Source organism: Scyliorhinus torazame, chromosome 5 (assembly GCF_047496885.1).
Source record: "Scyliorhinus torazame isolate Kashiwa2021f chromosome 5, sScyTor2.1, whole genome shotgun sequence".
NCBI lineage: Eukaryota > Metazoa > Chordata > Chondrichthyes > Carcharhiniformes > Scyliorhinidae > Scyliorhinus > Scyliorhinus torazame.
Genome location: NC_092711.1, coordinates 83,310,914 through 83,330,124, shown reverse-complemented (window position 1 = coordinate 83,330,124; position 19,211 = coordinate 83,310,914). Strand labels below are relative to the sequence as shown.

The following is a 19,211-nucleotide window of genomic DNA, read 5'->3' as shown; positions in this document are numbered from 1 at the left end:
TAACCTGGTGTTGTAAGACTTCTTATTGTGCTCACCCCAGTCCAACGCCGGCATCTCCACATCAATAGGAGAAGAGTGGGCGGGTCCGGCAGACCAGGCGGGAGTGATTGGTCCTCCAGTCGGAGTGAATGTGGGCAGGACTGGCCGAGTGAAGCATGCGCAGTGTGATTAATGGCGATGCAGAAAAGGTCCTTTCTCGGATGCACAACTCGTGAAGGTGGGAATAGCGAGACGGAGAGAGAGCTGGATCGTGCGGGTCGTTAGGCACGCTTCGTAAACATGTTATATAAAGCAAAAATCCGGAAAAATAATCCACCGGTACCTGGGGATCTGAGCAGGGCCTGGAGCTTTCTCACATACAGGACTATGCGGCCGCCATCTTTATTTGGTACTGGCAGCGGTGCGCATGCGCCGTCTCAAATTGTCAGTGCAGCAGTGCACATGCGCCCTCGGCATCCTTATTTGGATCACTGGCAGCTCACTGCGCACGCGTACCCACCATCTTTATTGGGGCACAAGCATCAGAGCGCAGGCTCAGTCGCCATCATTGTTGGGGGCAACGTTTTTGAACTGTGTCTTCATGACAGAATGTCCATCCAACTATTTCACTCAGTTACAAATTCCTATTTAGGGGGCAGAATATATGCCGAGGACTGTTAGAATAATTCGAATTTATATTATGACTTGAACAGAATATAACTTTTTCGACTTTCAGAGAAACGTGACAAAATAACAATTGACACTGAGCCACATGACGAAATATTAGATTTTAAGGACAATCTTAACGGAGGAAAGAGAGTCGGAGAGTTTTAAGGAGGAAATTCCAGAAATTGAGGCCTTGGCAACTCAGTAATGGTGGACAGATTAGAATCAGGAATGCTGGAATTAAATGAGTGCAGAAATCTGAAAGGGGTGTGTGTGGAGGAGATTACAGAGATCAGGGTGATCATTACCATGGAGTAAAGCAATGAGAAATTTAAACTTTTTGTGCCTTTTAAAAAGGAAGCATTTGTAGAATTGTGGGCACAGGGGCTGGTGTGAGCAAGCACATGGGTAGCAGTGTTTGGGATGGGATGGAGGGGGTTGTTTAATGTTGGAGTCCGGCTGCGAGTGCATTGGAATAATTTGTTTGAGTGGTAACAGAAGAATGGATGATGGTTTCTGCAGCAGATGGACAGAGACGAAGGTGGAGTAGAGCTGTGTTCCTGAGGTGGAAATTGGCAATCTTGGTGACAGTGTGGATATGTGGTCAAGAGCTCATCTAGGGGTGAAATATTTCACCATGGTTGTGAACAGTCAGCTTCAGCCTCAGACATTGGACAGGGATGGAATTGGTGGCAAGGGACTGGAGTTTGTAGAGCGGATGAAAGGGAATGGGTTCAGTCTTGTCAATATTTAAATGGAGGAAAGTTCTGCTCATCCAGCACTGGATGTCAGACAAGATCGGACAGTGTGTCCAATTCCTGTTCCAGCCTCCCCATACAGGCGCCGGAATGTGGCGACTAGGGGCTTTTCACAGTAACTTCATTTGAAGCCTACTTGTGACAATAAACAATTTTCATTTCATTTTCATTTCTTGGAAAGGAACTTGCAGGTGGTGATGTTCACCTACATCTGCTGCCTGTCCATCCAGATGGTGGGGATTAAGGGTTCAGGAGATTTTGTAAAATTGTGATTCAGTTGTTGGTCCATTGCTTCCTGTTACCCTCACTCCGTTCTCACTCTCCCTTTCCATCAATCTTTTTGATTCTCTCTCTCTCCCCCACTACTCACTCTCTTTCTCTCTCACACTGTTTCTCACATAAAATTCTCTAGCCCAGAGGGTTGTGGATGATAATAACAATAATCATTATTGTAGGCTTACATTAACACTGCAATGAAGTTACTGTGACCATCACTGAACATATTGAAGGCTGAGATGGTGAGATTTTTGGTCTCTCAGGAAGTCAAAGGACATAGAGAGCTAACGGGAAAGTGGGATTGAAGACTGAGATGAGCCACAATCGTGTTCAATGACAGAGCAGGTTCGACGGGCCGAATGGTCTACTTCTGCTCCTATTTCTTGTGTTCTTGCAGAGGCCTGAGTCTTGTGTGGGCTCAGACCGGGTGGCAGGTTCCCTTCCCTGAAGGCCATTAACAAACTAGTTCACTTTTCACAAAAGGTTCAACAGTTTTCGTGGTCACTTTTTCCCAGTGCCGGCCCCACAAGTTACCAGATTCATTCAGCTCAATTTCACAACCTGCCTTTGTGTTTTTGTGGGTTCTCTCTCACTCCCTTTTTTCTGTTTTAACTCAATTTCACAGGGTATCAGCAGGGAAGGATGTGCAATTGTCCAACCAAACACCACATCAAAATCTGACAGTCGTGTAACTGATTGGAACCTGAATATCATCAGATTTTGAACATGGAAGGAAAAGGAAGTTCACAGTGGGGAGAAACCGTACACATGTTCTGTATGTGGACGGAGCTTCAGCCGATCATCTGGTCTGTCAAAACACAAGTGCAGTCACAGCAGGGAGAAACCATGGTAATATGGGGACTGGGGCAAGGCGTTCAATTACCCATCTGACCTGGCAACCCATCGACACATTCACACTGGAGAGAAACCTTTCACCTGCCCCGAGTGTGGGCGTGGATTCACTCAGTCATACAGCTTGTTGATGCACCAGCGAGTTCACACTGGGGAAAGGCCTTTCACCTGCCCTGCGTGTGGGTGTGGATTCACTCTTCATCCCAACTGCTGACACACCCGCAGATTCACAATGATGAGAGACTTTTAAATGCAGAAAATGTGGGAAGTGCTTTATAAGTTCTCGGGATCTGGGTCGTCATTCTCCGCCGGCGGGAGTCTCCGTTTTGCCGGCGCCCGGGGGTTTCCCGACGGCGTGGGGCTGCCCCACAATGGGAAACCCCATTGACCGGCCGGTGTAACGGAGCATCCCGCCGGCGGGTCGGGGCAGAAATGTGGTGGGGCGGGATGGAGAATTTCGCTCCAGGTGTCCCATCAAAGAGTTCACACTGACGAGAGACCGTTTAAATGCCTAGACTGTGAGAAGTGCTTTAAAAGTTCCGGGGAACTGGTATCCCATCAACGTGTTCACACTGACGAGAAACCATTCAGGTGCTCCGACTGTGGGACTGGGTTCAGACGATCATCTCAACTCACTCTACACCAGCGGATTCACACTGGGGAGAGACCATTCACCTGCTCCCAGTGTGGAAAGGGATTCATTCATTCAGGCAACCTGCTGAGACACCAGCGGGTTCACAAGTAACTGCTGTGATTGGATTTTGCTGTTAATCACATCCAGGACTGAACCATGTTCATTGGAGTCGGGTTTGACTCATATTTATAAACGCTAACCCAGTTATAAGGGATAATATTCTGGATAAAAGTCAATTATTTAACACAAGTTTGTCGAATCTTTTAACATCCCATCACAAGTTAGTTCTGTTTGAAGGTCTCTCCCTCTCCCCTGTCTCCTCCATCCTCACCTCAAGTGTGTGGAGTTCATAAATGTCTTTCTCACTGAGATTGAGACAATCTGATCAGCTGCCTCTGCTGCTTTCCTCTCTACCACTGGGCCAACCTGTCTCTAAAATTCCACCTGGTCTGAGCTCTGAACTCCTCTTTCCCCAGTTTCTCTCCTACCCTCCATCTTCCTCAGAGCTCATGTTGTCCATTAGACCTGCCACCTGCGCCAGGGTCCTGGGTTCGATTCCCACCTTGGGTCACTGTCTGTGTCAAGTCTGCACGTTCTCCCCATGTCTGCGTGGGTTTCTTCCAGGTGCTCCAGTTTCCTCCCACAATTCCCGAAAGCCGTGTTTATTGGGTGAATTGAACATTCTGAATTCTCCCTCTGTGCACCCGAACAGGCGCCGGAGTGTGGCGACTACGGGATTTACACAGTAACTTCATTGCAGTGTTAATGTAAGCCTACTTGTGACAAAGATTGTTTTATTATTATTATTTAACCACATTCTCACAAAACTGCTGACCATTCAAGATCTCCATGTTGTGTGATATTGTTCATAGTTCTGTCTCTTGGTCCTGTCGCTCATCTTTAAACGCACCCTTCCTAAAACAATATTTTACCCCACCATCATTGCAAACTACCACATCAAAACCTCCCTTTCCTCTCCAAGTCCCTGTACTCTGTGTTCCCCAAGGATCTGTCCTCGGCCCCTCCTATTTCCCATCTACAAGCTGCCACGAGGTGACATCACCCAAAAACACCGTGCTAGTTTTCACATGTCACTGACAACACCCGGCTCTACCTCACCACCATCCCTCTCCATTCCTCCTCTGTTACTAAATTATCAAACTGCTTATCTCACATCCACCGGATGGGCAGAAATTTCCTCCAATTAAAAATTGGAAAGACCGAAGCCATTGTCTTCAGTCACCATTAGAAATTCCGTTCCCTAACTCCCGAGTCCATCCCTCTCCCTGGGAACTGTCTGAGGCTGAACCACACTCTGCACAATCTCCGTGTCAGATCTGACCCCAAGATGAGTTTCTGAACACATTTCCACACCATCACTGATACCAATGTCGCCTGTGTCCACCACTCCCCAGCTCATCTGCTGCTGAAACGCTCATCCGTGCTCCTGTTACCATAAGACCATAAGACATAGAAGCAGAATTAGGCCACTCGGCCCATCAAGTCTGCTCCGCCGTTCAATCATGGCTGATATTTTATCATCCCCATTCTCCTGCCTTCTCCCCATAACTCCTGATCCCCTTATTAATTAAGAATCTATCTATCTCGGTCTTAAAGACACTCAGTGATTTGGCTCCACAGCCTTCTGCAGCAAAGAGTTCACAGATTCACCACCCTCTGGCTGAACAAATTCCTCCTCATCTCTGTTGTAAAGGATTGTTCCTTGAGTCTGAGATTGTGTCCTCCCTTTGTTACCTTTAGACTTGATTCCAATACATTCCTATCCAGCCTCTCTCATTCACCGCACCAGCACACGGAAATATGAGATCATTCAAAGTCCTGTTCACCATCACCACTGTGCTCATTGACCTACTCAAGCTCTGATTAAGCAATGCCTCCATTATAAAATTTGTATTCAGGTTGTCAAATCCCTCCATGGTCATGAACATCGTCAGCCTTTAACCATGGAAGCAAAAAGCCCCGTTTAATGTTGGGAGAAACAGTTCACCTGTTCTGAATGTAGATAATGTTTTAGCCGACGATCTGACCTTTCGAATGGTATGTAGTCACGCTGGGGAGAAGCTTTCGAAATCTGGGGTCTGTGGAATAGATTGAATCAGACCTGGAAATTAATCGGCCTGTTCACACTGAGGAGTTACTGTTAATGTTCTCCGTGTGTGGGAAAGGATTCACTCAGATCACCAGCCTCACTTCTTCATGGTCAATCTGAACTGGACTGTTGCCAAGTGCAATGTATCTTTCCTGAGGTTTGGTGCCCAGTATGGAACACAGTTCATGCAGCAAGTGAGGAAAAGACAGCAGGAGTTTCTCTCATCTGTGATTTACAAGGACACATTCTCGGGTTCCCACCAGTTACGTTTCTTCTGTAATTTCTTCATTTTCCCTAAACTACCCTGCCTGTTGATTCTATTATTCTGATAATTCCATTACTGTAGCTATAAACATCACAGATTAGAATTTAATCTGTTCCATTATTTACTCTGGTTTAAGTTTATGTTGAGGTTAATAACAGACAAACTCTGTCCTCTCCCCAATCCAATTAGAGTTTCCAATGCGTCGATTCTGTGGAATGGAATGTCTTATCACCGTTTCCACGATGACCTGTCTGCAGTGAAGGAATGTCTTAACAACATTTCCACGGTGACCTGTCTGCACTGGAGCACCTGCTTGAGTTTCTCATTCTCCCTAAACTACGGATGCACGATCAATTGGACAAAGACGAGAGTTGAATACAAATGAGGCTTTATTACTCTAAGATGTGTGGCCTCCCACAGCAGCTGGCAAAATGGCTGCTGTACGGAGGACACACATATTTATACTCTGCCTACTGTGCGGAGCCAGCAGGCAGGGACTACCGCTGTACCTGTAGTACAGGGTCTTATCATACATATCCTAATATATGTACAACAGTGGTTTACCACATTCACCCCCTGTTAAAATTGAGTCCGGCGGGGGTGCTGGAGAACTATATACAGAAAGTTTGAGTTTAATGTACAGCATTGCAAAAAAATGTTGAAGTCCAGAGGTTAGGCAGTCCTGAACCAGTTATAAATTTAGTCGGTCCGTGGCCTTGATGTGCCACTTGGAGTGACGCAGTGGTGGCGGCGATAATTCCGATGTCGGTCTGGTCCTCGGTGACTCTGGGAGCATGCCAAAATCCTCTTCATCCTCAGGCGTGGGCAGGGGAAGGACGGATGGTCCTGGGGTGGTTGCTTCTGGGAGCGCTGGGAGAGGGTGGGGTGGAGCCAGGCCAGAGGTGTGTGTGTGTGGAACCTGCTGGTGTCAGGTCCCTGAGGGAGACAGTATCCTGGCGGCCACCGGGGTATGCTACGTAGGCAGACTGGGGGTTCGTGAAGGGAGCAACTGCACCCTTTCTGCCAACGGGTCCGGCTTGTGGAGTCGGACGTGCCTACGGAGGAGTACGGGTCCTGGAGCTGCGAGCCAAGTCGGGAGTGACACCCCAGATGTAGACTTCCTGGGGAAGGCAAAGAGACGATCATGGGGTGTGTCATTAGTGGCGGTGCATAGTAGTGACCGAATGGAATGCAGTGCATCGGGGAGGACCTCCTGCCAGCGGGTGGCCGGGAGATTCCTGGACCGTAGGGCCAGTTGGACAGCCCTCCAGACCGTCCCGTTCTCACTCTCTACCTGCCCGTTTCCCCGGGGGTTATAGCTGGTCGTCCTGCTGGAGGTGATACCCATGCTGAGCAGGTACTGACGCAGCTCATCACTCATGAATGAGGATCCCCTGTCACTGTGGATGTAGACGGGGAAACCGAACAGAGCAAAGATTGTGTTGAGGGCTTTGATGACGGTGGCAGATGTCATGTCGGGGCATGGGATGGCGAAGGGGAATCTGGAGTACTCATCGACCACACTGAGGAAATACGTGTTACGGTCGGTGGAGGGGAGGGGCCCTTTGAAATCCATGCTGAAGTGTTCAAAGAGGCGGGAGGCCTTCACCAGGCGTGCGCAGTCCGGCTGGTGGAAGTGCGGTTTGCACTCCGCACAGATCTGGGAGTCCCTGGTTGTCTGCACTTCCTCGACGGAGTAGGGCAGATTGCGGGCCTTTATAAAATGGTACAGCCGTGTGACTCCTGGGTGACAAAGGCTGTCGTGCAGGGTCCGGAGTCAGTCTTCTTGGGTGCTGGCACATGTACCTCGGGATAGGGCGTCTGGGGCTTGTTGAGCTTGCCGGGGCGATACATAATCTCGTAGTTGTATGTGGAGAGCTCGATCCTCCACCTCAAGATTTTATCATTTTTGATCTTGCCCCGCTGTGTGTTATTAAACATGAAGGCTACCGACCGTTGGTCAGCGAGGAGCGTGAATCTCCTGCTGGCCAAGAAATGCCTCCAATGCCGCACAGCTTCAACGATAGCTTGGGCCTCTTTTCCGACGGAGGAGTGCCGAATTGAGGAGGCATGAAGGGTGCGGGAAAAGAATGCCACCGGCCTGCCTGCCTGTTTGAGGGTGGCCGCTAGGGTGATGTCTCATGCGTCGCTCTCCACTTGAAAGGGCAGCGTCTCATCTACTGCGTGCATCGCGGCCTTGGTGATATCGGCTCTGATACGGTCGAAGGCATGTAGAGCCTCGGCTGTCAGGGGAAAATGGGTGGACTGGATGAGTGGGCGGGCCTTGTCCGCATGGTTTGGGACCCACTGGGCGTAGTATGAAAAGAACCCCAGGCAGTGTTTGAGGGCCTTGGGGCAGGTTAGCAAAACCATCCCTGGATGCAAAAGCTCGGAGAGACAGTATGGAAGGTATGGCAAGCTGGGACTCTTAAATTCGAATTTGGGATTCTCAGATTACCCACAAAGTGGACTGGGGGAATGGGGTTAGATCAAGCTGAAAAGTGATTTTATTTATTTTTATCTTTTAAATAAATTTAGAGTGCCCAATTCATTTTTTCCAATTAAGGGGCAATTTAGTGTGGCCAATCCACCTACCTGACACATCTTTGGGTTGTGGGGGCGAAACCCACGCAAACACGGGGAGAATGTGCAAACTGCACACGGACAATGACCCAGAGCCAGGATCGAACCTGGGACCTCGGCGCCATGAGGCAGCAGTGCTAACCACTGTGCCACCGTGCTGCCCAGCTAACGAGTGATTTTAAAGTAACCAGCATGTCTTATGTTTTTCACCAGCAAGCTGCAGTGAGATATTTCTTCATAAGATTTCAATAATATTAATTATTTTTAAACTATTTTAGATTATACAACAACTTTCTTGCAGATCTCACTATTATGAATAGAAAACATCCGTATTGACTTCTCACACAGAAAATAGCAGGGGGAGGCCATTCGGCCCTTTTGAGCCTGCTCCACCATTCATTATGATCATGGCTGATCATCCAACTCAATCGCTTGATCCTGCCTCCCCCCCCCCCCCCCCCCGCCAATATTCTTTGATCCCTTCGCCCTAAGTGCTGTATCTAACTGCTTCTTGAAAACATACATTCTACATAAACATACATTCTACATAATTGGCCTCAACTACTTTCTGTGCCAACGAATTCCACAGGCTCACCACTCTCTGGATGAAGATATTTCTCCTCATCTCTGTCCTAAATGGGCTACCCTCATATCCTCAGACTGTGACCCCTGGTTGTGGACACACCCACCATCGGAACATCCTTCCTGCAACTACCCTGTCCAATCCTGTTAGAATTTTATAGGTTTCTATGAGATCCCCTCTCATTCTTCTAACTTCAGAGAATAAAATCTTAATTGATTCAATCTCTCCTCATACATCAGTCCTGCCATCCTGGGATTTGGTCTGGTAAACTTTCGCTGCACTCCCCCTCGAGGAAGAATAAAGATAAGGAGACCAAAACTGCACACAATATTCCAGTTGTTGCCTCACCAAGGCCCTGTATAATTACATCTGCCATTCATTTGCCCACTCACTCAACTTGTCCAAATCACACTGAAGGATCTCTGCACCCTCCTCACAGCTCACCCTCCCACACAACTTGATGTCATCTGTAATTTTGCAGATATTACATTTTGTTCCCTCATCTAAATCATTTATATATATTGTAAATAGCTGGGGTTTGATCAGCAATCCCTGTGGTAGTCACTGCCTACCAATTTGAAAAAGACCTGTTAATTCCCATTCTGTTTCCTGTCTGCCAACCAGTTTTCTATCCATACCAATACACTACTCCTAATTCCATGTGCTTCAATTGTAAAAGCTCATCTCCTAAGGAGGACTTTGCCAAAAGCCACCTGAAAGTCCAAATGCACCACATCCACTGGCTCTCCCTCGTCAACTCCACCAGTTACATCCTCAAAATTCCAGTAGATTTGTCAAGCATGATTTTCCCTTCATAAATCCATGCTGACTCTGTCCGATCCTGACACTGCTTTCTAAGCGCTGAGCTATAAAATCTTGATAATGGATTCTCGACTTTTCCCCACTGCCGATGTCAGGCTTACTGGTCTATAATTCCGTTTTCTCTCTAGCTCTCTTTTTAAATAGTGGAGTTACATCAGCCACCCTCCAATCCGCAGGAACTGTTCCAGAGACTATAGAATCCTGGAAGATGATCACCAATACATCCACTATTTCGAGAGCCACTTCCTTAATTACTTGCCGATGCAGATTATTAGACCCTGGGGATTTATCAGCCTTCAATCCCATCATTTTCCCCAACACTATTTTTCTACTAATATTGATCTCCTTCAGTTCCTCCCTCTCACTAAATCCTGCATTCCCCAACATTTCTCACAGTGAATTTTGGCTAATCCAGCTTTTTATAAGCTCTGAGACTGTGTCTAATCAAATTATTCCTTTCCAGATGATTATACATCCTATCTCTTATAAACCTTTCCAAGATTTTGCCCACAACAGAAGTAAGGCTCACTGGTCTATAGTTACCGGGGTTGTCTCTACTCCCCTTTTTGAACAAGGGGACATTTGCTATCCTCCAGTCTTCTGGCACTATTCCTGTTGACAAAGATGACTTAAAGATCAAAGCCAAAGGCTCAGCAATCTCCTCCCTAGCTTCCCAGAGAATCCTAGGATAAATCCCATCCGGCCCAGGGGACTTATCTATTTTCACCCTTTCCAGAATTGTTAACACCTCCTCCTTATGAACCGCAAGCCCTTCTAGTCTAACTAATCACTAATTAATGGTTAGTGATTTGGAGGGGAACCTGGAGGTGACGGTGTTCCCAGGTATCTGCTGCCATTCTGCTTCTAGATGGTGGTGATCCTGAATTTAGAAGGTGCTGCCTAAGGAGCCTTGGTGAGTTACTGCAGTGCATCTTGTAGAAAGTACACACACCTGCCATTTTTCATATGTGGTAAAGGGAGTGAATGTTTGTGGATAGGTTGCCAATCAAGTGGGTTACTTTGTCCTTCTTGAGTGTTGTTGGATCTGCACCCATCCAGACAAGTGGGGAGTATTCCATTACATTCCTGATTTGTGTCTTTTAGATAGTGCACAGGTTTTAGGGAGTCAGGAGGTGAGTTACTCGCCGCAGGATTCTTGCCTTTGATCTGCTCTTGTAGCCACCATTTATGGCTAGTCCAGTTTGGTTTCTGGTCAATGGTAACCCCCAGGATGTTGACAGCGAGGGATTCAATGATGGTAATGCTATTGAATGTCAAGGGGCAATTGTTAGATCCTCTCTTGTTGGAGATGATCATAGTCTGGCACTTGTGTGGCACAAATGCAACTTACCACTTGTCTGTATAAACCTAGATATTATCTCGCTGCATTTGGCCATGGACACTTCAGTAACTGAGGAGTCGCAAATGGTGAACATTGTGCAGTCATTAGCAAGCATCCCCACTTCTGACCTTATCATGGGAGGCCGGTCATTGATGAAGCATCAGCTGAAACTAGTTTGGCCTCAGACACAGTTTGAGCATGTCTGGGATTCATTCTTCAGTGAATTACACAAAGCATTTCTGAATAAGTTATTTTACATTTGACAAATCACAGCTGCACACTCAGTGATATCCTCACATGAGGCTACAAGGGCTCCATCCAATGCAGACAATTCAGAGACTTTCAGGTGATTTCATATTAAAATATAGAATTATGTAAGTCTAATTGCAATCAACCAATCCACCAGTGTTTGTAAATAGTTTGCTCGATTGTTTTAGTTTGAACAAGACTTAACGATTAGGAAGGACAGGAATTTCAGATGGAAAATTGAAATTAATTTATTTAAAATAAAGATACATAGCGATACAGAAGGAAAAGGGTAAACTGATCGATACAAAACAGACTTTTACCATTTCTCTTGGTTGATCAGGCTGTAAAAACATAATCCCTCTTGTACCCCTTCTTTGACAACAGCTCTTGATGGGAATCTTGCTTTGGGGATTCCAGTACTTGGCTGGCAACAGACCTTCTCCTCGGGTTTTAAATCCCTCAGTCGCTCTTACCTCAGTTTGAATAAACTGATTAGAACTCAATGGTTGGTCAATTTCATACCTGAATCAATTTGATTGTTTTTTTAACCATTTGGGTAAATGTCTCAGATCAGGATACAATGGGAATGTTTAATGTATCCCTCCCATCATTGTGTGACCTTCCAGTTACAAATAAGGTTACCGAGGGTATGAAGACTCGTTGCTAACCATCATATCAGATCATACATTCCTTCTCACAGAAGCTGTAATATAGAATTTAAAACAGGCTTACAGTTTTAGGTACAACCAAGTCTTTTAACACAACCACTTCCAGATTATTAAATCTTCAATTAAAATCAACTGAGGCACACTACTTAATTAATAATTTGTTTCTGACTAGTGAATAATTAATACACATCATTGACTAATACAATAGATCAATTGCCGAATACAAAATGCCCTTTTCATTTAAATGTTAGTTTCAAAATGGCTTCCTTGATCTTATTAGCTTACTTCAGTAAATATAAAATGTACCTCACCTGAAAATGAATAATTTCTACTGAAACTTACTGCCTAGTCCCACTTATATGTGTCTGTAAATATCTTTGCTCATCTCCCCCTGAATGCTTCAATGTCTCGGCAGTGGCCAGTTTATCAAATGCAATTCTCTTTGAACGATGCAAACATCTCCAAGAGAGCCATCAATTTATTAGTCTCATCTACACTTTCCTTTCATTAAAATATACATCAATACCACATTGATATATTCCACTGAACTACACCCACAGTGAGGTATTCCAATTCCCATTTAGTGGAGTTATTTTTCCTTAACTTTATTCTGTGCTCAATCACTTCCTCTTATACAATTTTACATATCCCATTAGATATCTCATTCATGAGGCTGAGAGAAACATTACTGTCCAGTACTCCTACTACCTTTAAAGCAGGAATCAGACTTTCCAATTTGATTCCAGGTATCAACAGTTTAGATGTTTTTATTTTCAAAATTATTTCAAATTCAATTTGCAGTATTGTGGGGCTGGCGGGTTTTCTTAATCTTCAATTTATTTCCCAAAAGGAAACCTTCTTTTCCGATTCCCGGGAACCACCCAGACCGTTTGTCATCAGGTTTTGTTCTGAATATTTGATAATCCCCCTCAGCTTCAGGTAAATTTCCATTTAGAAGTTTGAAATAGCAAAGCTACAATTTTACTTTATCAATTTTGGCAACAATTACTCTGACTTGCTGGTTATAAATGGTATTTTTACATCAGAATCAGGAGTCTTGGCAATTGGTTTGGAGGCAAGTTCCATCTCTCCCATCTCAAGCTCTTTCTCTCAGAAAGTAACAAATGGCCTGAATGGTTAAGGCCAAAGTCTCTGAAAGGCAAAGCCTTGAGTTCAAATTGTCACCATGTTGTGATACTTGATGCCAGTTCTTGAATTCAGAAATAAAAACCTTCTCGATCTCTTGCTGTAGCATCAGCACGAACCCGGGAAACCTGTTGAATCCACTTGGATTTGTCCGAGAGCCCAATGGATTAATGTGTTCAGGAGAGCAACCAAGGATGAGAGAGCGGAAATAATCTCGAGTTAACGATGAGGTGTTATTGTTCAGTGGTTATGTTCCCATCTGAGTCAGGATGATGTGGGTTCAATTTCAGCTCCAGAAACCTGACCATAAAATCCGGCTGGTATTCCGATGCTGTACTGAGGGAATACAGCACTGACGAATGTGATATAAAATAGTTACTTTAGAGATACTAGTTAATGTAATGTAGAAATAAGCCACTTTGATTCTGGCAGTTAGGGACAAAGGGGTTTGAGACCGCATGGAAAAAGCAGGAAGAGGTGTGTCTATGAGAGTGATGCTGCATTGATAGGGGCCAGAGAAAGGGATTGGAAGTGAGCCAATCAGAATAGATCGAACAGGTCAGGAGGGACATAGGCTGACCTATGTCCGTCGAGTATGTGAAACTTGATACCATTTGAATTGATTTGCAGAGATCCCTTTGTTTCTTTGTTCATTCGCTTTCTGGGATATAGGAAACTGGATGTCTCCTATATTTCTATGAAATGAATCAAGCTTGCAAGCTAAATAAATAACTTCTTTTTACGTGCGAATCCATCTCAACTTTTATTGAGGCCAGACTGACAGAGAAAGAAATTTGGGGATCTACATTTGGTGCCGAAAACCGGGATTTCTCAGGGCGATCCTGATCCAACTGCGAAATCAGAATTAGACTGATTATGAACAGGAGGATGGGGAACAAAGGGCCCTCAATGTAGAACTGGAAAACGACCGCGCATTGATTGTTCCCCTCTTCTTATCGTCTGATTAGTCTGGTCACTCGCGGTTGGCACAGAAAGACCGCCTCGACGAAATCACAGGTCAGTCTGGGGATTAGCACTTTAATTGATGGGATTTCATATTGTTGTTTCGGCTTGGGTTAGGGTTTTGGGCTGATGGGACTTCATTAATGAAGGTTCAGTCTATTATAAGGGTTCAGAGGCTGATGTGACTTCATTGATGAAGGTTCAGTCTATTATAAGGGTTCAGAGGCTGATGTGACTTCATTGATGAAGGTTCAGTCTATTATATGGGTTCAGAGGCTGATGTGACTTCATTAATGAAGGTTCAGTCTATTATATGGGTTCAGAGGCTGATGTGACTTCATTAATGAAGGTTCAGTCCAGTATAACTGTTTTTAAATCTGAAGATGGTTCAACTCTATGTGTGAGTGTTTTAAATATATAGTTGATTAAGCTAAAATTGTCTCCTTGGACTGTAAAGTTCCGAGGTCTAGTTGAGATTGTGAGGAATGCTGCATATTGGTTGAAGCAGAAGTCTCTCAAAGGGTTAACAGCAGCAGGCGGAGTTGAAAACAGACAGTGCTTCTCACTCAGGCTTTGAGATAACAGCAGCAGCCGTAGTGTAATCGGATACCTTTCCTTTGAGTCAGTGAACACCAGCAAAGTTACGTTTTGAATTAATTAAAGGAAACCAGTGGGTTTCTCCACCTCTTTGATAAAAGTTATTATTTTCGAAAGCAATTGATTGAAATTGCCAGAATCTTAAATTTTACTTACTTGAAATAAGGTTTATCTCATTTTATCTGGAGATTAATAGAAATTTAAAGAAGATCATGGACACCATTTTAAAAAGTGTCAATCTGGAGATGATAGTTGATTTTGCTAATACTTATGTGTATGTAAAAGAAAAAAAAACTTGTTAAAAGAAAAATTGTTAAGATAAAGAAATAATTAAGTTGTAAATGTTATACAAGTTTGTGTTAAGCAAATTGTAAATTTAGTTCTGAGTTGAGATCAGAGCTAAGCTTGCAAGTTGCAGTAATTCAATTTGAATTTTCAAACATTTTTAAGTTTAAAAAAAAAGAGAGCAAATAGAGAAAAGAAGGACACAGATCTTGAATGCGTTGAATAGCACATTTCAAAGGCCCATAAATCTTTCTGTTATCTTAGACCTAAAACCGAAGAAGATTGAAGAGCCAGAGGAATTCCTGGAGCATTTTAATGAAATCCACCGGGGGCAGTCAGGCGATTTGCTGTATCAAAATGGTCAGAATTCCCCTCAATACTGTGCTATGTTAATGCATTGCCTACCACCTTCTGTGGTTACTGCTGTGAAATGTAATAACATGAATTGGACAGAGAACGACCCTTCCCAGATGGCAAGGGCAGTCAGATTTTACTGGAAGGAGGGTGTAGGCCAAGAAGGAGGCTCAGTTACAAAGGTTAAGACTGAGTATGTAATGAAAAAGGATGATCTGCGACCCCAACAAGCGGCAGAAATGGTAGTTTACCAGCAGGAGCCCCAATATAGTGACTTTGGGTGGGTGGATCAGCGAAGAGGAGGATGAGACAACAGTGCTATATTTCTATCACCCCCCCAGTGGTGGACGTTAGACGTTGAACAGTCACTGCATCACGTTACCCTGGCCTATGACAGGACTGGACGAAACAGGGAGTTGGAGGACAAATACCGGCCATTACTTGAGACCGAATGGCCAGTCAAGGTTACAGCCACAGTCACGGGAAAAGAAGGTACAGCCGATTTTGTTACAATATCACCACATTTATGGCCACAGTCAGCTTCGGTAAGCACTCATATTACACGTCAGGTCCATGACCAGTACCATGCCAGGGATATGGGGCGAATGGTCAGCACCTTACCGCAGCTCGTCAGAATAGGTATGAGATATACCTTTTGAACAATCCACGTCTGACATTTAAATACTGTACCACTATCAATCCAGCCTGTTTTCTTAGTGGTCCCCCTGTCCATGAAGACGCACCTGGCCTTGATTCAGGAAACTACCACAATAAGGGGCGATTTGAGTGACATTTCGTCAGAACAACCTGACATGATTATGTGTGGTCAAATATCCCACCGGGGTTTAGTTAATGACCTACTGCAGGCCCTCCTTATGCCCGCGCAGATTTCCGTTATTAAATGCGCTGCCCACACGAATGGTACAACCCCAGTTGACGTTGGTAATGAACGAGCAGATCGTGCAGCGCGCACAGCCGCACAAATTCAGCAAGTGATGGTGCCTAAAATGTTAAGTCAGACTAAACGATCTACTATGAATATGTCTGCTTCTGACAAGCCAATGCCAACCATCCAAGACGTCATAAGGTTACAGGAGGACGCTCCTGAGAGTGATAAACAAATGTGGAAACGGTTAGGTTGTACATATGATTCTGTTTCCTCTTTATGGACCACGCCTGCACATCAGACTTGTATGTCTGATGTGCTGGCTTTATGGGTCATTGAATGTGTACACTTTGCAACTCATTGTGGGGCTCGAGGGACTAGTGATTTGTTGCTGGACACTTGGTGGCACCCTAAAATGCAGGGGTTGGCCCAAAGTATCAGTAATCGGTGTTTGATTTGTCAGCAATATAACACCGGAAAAGGTATCCCTTGTGGGAAGGGGCAAACCCCGTTGCCCAGTGGTCCCTTTGAGACGCTCCAAATGGATTACATTGAGTTGGAAAGGTGTCAATGTTACAAATATGTTTTGGTCATTGTGGATGTGTTCAGCAGATGGGTCGAGGCGTATCCGACTATCTATAGTAAAGCTGCTACTGTGGTTAAAGTCTTGATGAGGGAAATCATTCCCCGGTACGGTATACCAGCTCAGTTAAGTTCTGATAATGGGCCTCATTTTATTGGACAAATTAACAAGGAGTTTTGCTCCCAGTTGGGCATACGCCAGCAGTTACACTGTGCTTACAGACCGCAGGCGGCCGGGTTGGTTGAGAGACACAATCAGACCCTCAAAACTAAATTGGCTAAATTAAGAGCAGACACGGGACTGACATGGCTTAAGTTGCTCCCCGTTGCCCTCTTCCAGCTGCGGGTTACACCTGCGGGACCAGCCCGGCTCTCTCCCGCCGAGATTCTTTATGGCAGGCCTCTTAGAACTCCTTGGAGCCTGCAGGTTCCCAGACGGGTTCAGTTTCATCAGATGACTGAAGAAATGACCACCTATGTTCTAGCCCTTACGCAAGTGCTCAAGGAACTCCATGGCCAAGTCAGCGCGGCTCACCAGCCATTGCCCCAGTACCTAGCTCACTTTCAGTCCAGCCCGGTAGTTATGTCATGGTCAAAAATTGGACTAGGAAGGGGTCGGAGCCGCGATGGGACGGGCCCTTCCAAGTTCTCCTTACCACCCCCACAGCAGTTAAAGTGGAGGGGCGAAGTGCTTGGTTCCACCTACATCACTGTAAATTGAGTCCATCTCCACTACTGTAAAAGGTCGGATACTAACCTGCCTCCCTTCTCCAGTGCTATTTTACAGGTGTGGAGCATGATGGAGTGGAACGCATCGTCTGTCTGATATTTGGCCTCACTTCGCTTGGCGTGTTATTGGCGATGGACATGGAAAAGGGGAATATTATGTATCTGTGTAGCCCCAACCAATCTACAAGGATACATCACCTATGCAAAGGTGATGTTCTTCGCTGCCCCCATATACGAGGACATGGTATCGACTCATGGAAGGTCATCAAAGTTAAGGAGAATGCAGGAGTCATGAAGCAGCTGCACCGGTCCCGGCGATGGGAAGGGAACATTATATGGACATTGCCTTGTTTTTGGAATACATGTAAATTTGATTTTGGATGTGTTAAAAGTGGTACAATAAAGGTAAAATCAGGCTGTCAGAAGAGTGTAGGAAGAGACCATGAGAAAGAGAAAGGGACTAGAGAGAGGACGGGACGTATGAGAAGGGAAGTACAGCTAGAACGTAGGTTACTGGGAGATACACTTAAGATAATTAAAAGGCCAAACTGAGGAAAACCCGGGTAGTATGAATCTCTTCTACCAGATTTACCACCGTCTGTATGGCCAGGGACGGGTTGTCTGCTACCCAAACCCCGCAGCGGTGTCTAGGTTATTTTCTGTTTCACCGCTTTGGGGCACTCCCCAAACGGTGGTTCATTGTCAGCATTCCGAGCCATTGCCCGAGCAAGTCACTCTTCCTTACGATCCGGATTCAGCACCACCGGCTATTTGCCTTCCCCTTCCTCGGGATAATTCCCATTCACAGTACGATAGGCTGCGACGGTGGAGGGCGTACATACCTAGCCACTTCACTCCCAATAGGGATTCCCGGTCGTACGAGAATTGCTTCAGCAGTGAAGGATATGGCTGTTTGCTGGTAGAGGTGGACACAAATATAACATGTCTGTTTCCCACCTGTACGGACAGGAGGTGCCATATCACCCAGGCGTCTGGCCAATGCGTTTGTTACAACACCACTTGCGTTCCATTGAACGCCGGCCTCCAGCTCCTCTGTGGCTGGGCGAATGTCTCTCATATCACTGTTGGGACTAGGGCTTTCCGCATTGCTGGGCGGCCCGAATGGGCATTTCAAAGTTGGATAAACTGGGCTACTGGGAGGTCCTTACGCAACCGATATGCTGATTGTGATGCTAGTCTCCACACGGAACAAGGATACTACTTTTTATTTAATGGTTCGGCGACCAACGTTTTGTCACCCCCATTTCCCCGCCGAATTGCTATAGGGACTCTAGTCCCTACCACAGTCCCCTGCCCTTCGGCGTGGAACCTGCATAATCAGTTAGCACGCCGGGCAGTCTCTGCTGAATTTTGCGAGAACTGGAAAAAACCTCAGGTTCTTGCACCCAACCGGGGCCACTCAGCCGGGTGGGGCATTCTGAGCGTATTGACATTGGGAGGTGTGGGGGGTTCCTTGGCTGTTAGTGATCGGAATTATTTTATTTGCGGCCTTACCATCTTGGGAAATGAAACCTTGGGAGCCCTCGGGGCAATAACTAAGGAGTTGTCTCAGCTACGGTTGTTTGCAATGCAGAACCGGCATGCTCTTGACTATCTTCTGGCCCGTGAGGGTGGGGTATGCGCCATAGTACAGGGCAAGTGTATCATGGGTGTTCAGGACTTGACCGCTAACATTACTAAATTTATGGATCGCATACGGGATCACTTGGACGGGATGCAGGATCCTGGCTCTTGGGGTAACTGGGGATTTGGAGGATGGACGGACTGGTTGATAAATATGGCCATGTATCTAGTGGTAGCTATCGGCTGCATCTTTGTGGGCCTGGCCATCCTTAAATGTGTGATGGGTAGAATGCGGGGT

At 45.7% G+C, this 19,211-nt stretch overlaps 2 protein-coding genes across 2 annotated transcripts in view; one reads left to right on the top strand and one right to left on the bottom strand.

The window, feature by feature from the left end:
* LOC140422820 (uncharacterized) overlaps nucleotides 1–5,114 on the bottom strand; it is a 29,381-nt gene extending 24,267 nt beyond the window's left edge. The window contains exons 1-2 of the mRNA XM_072507723.1: nucleotides 5,039–5,114; nucleotides 323–391 (exon numbers count right to left, since the gene is read on the bottom strand). Coding sequence (XP_072363824.1) covers nucleotides 323–391; nucleotides 5,039–5,114 — 145 coding nt within the window. The remainder of the gene's footprint in view (nucleotides 1–322; nucleotides 392–5,038) is intronic.
* Nucleotides 1–19,211, top strand: part of LOC140418685 (uncharacterized) — a 207,869-nt gene that overhangs the window by 141,343 nt on the left and 47,315 nt on the right. The window lies entirely within an intron of this gene.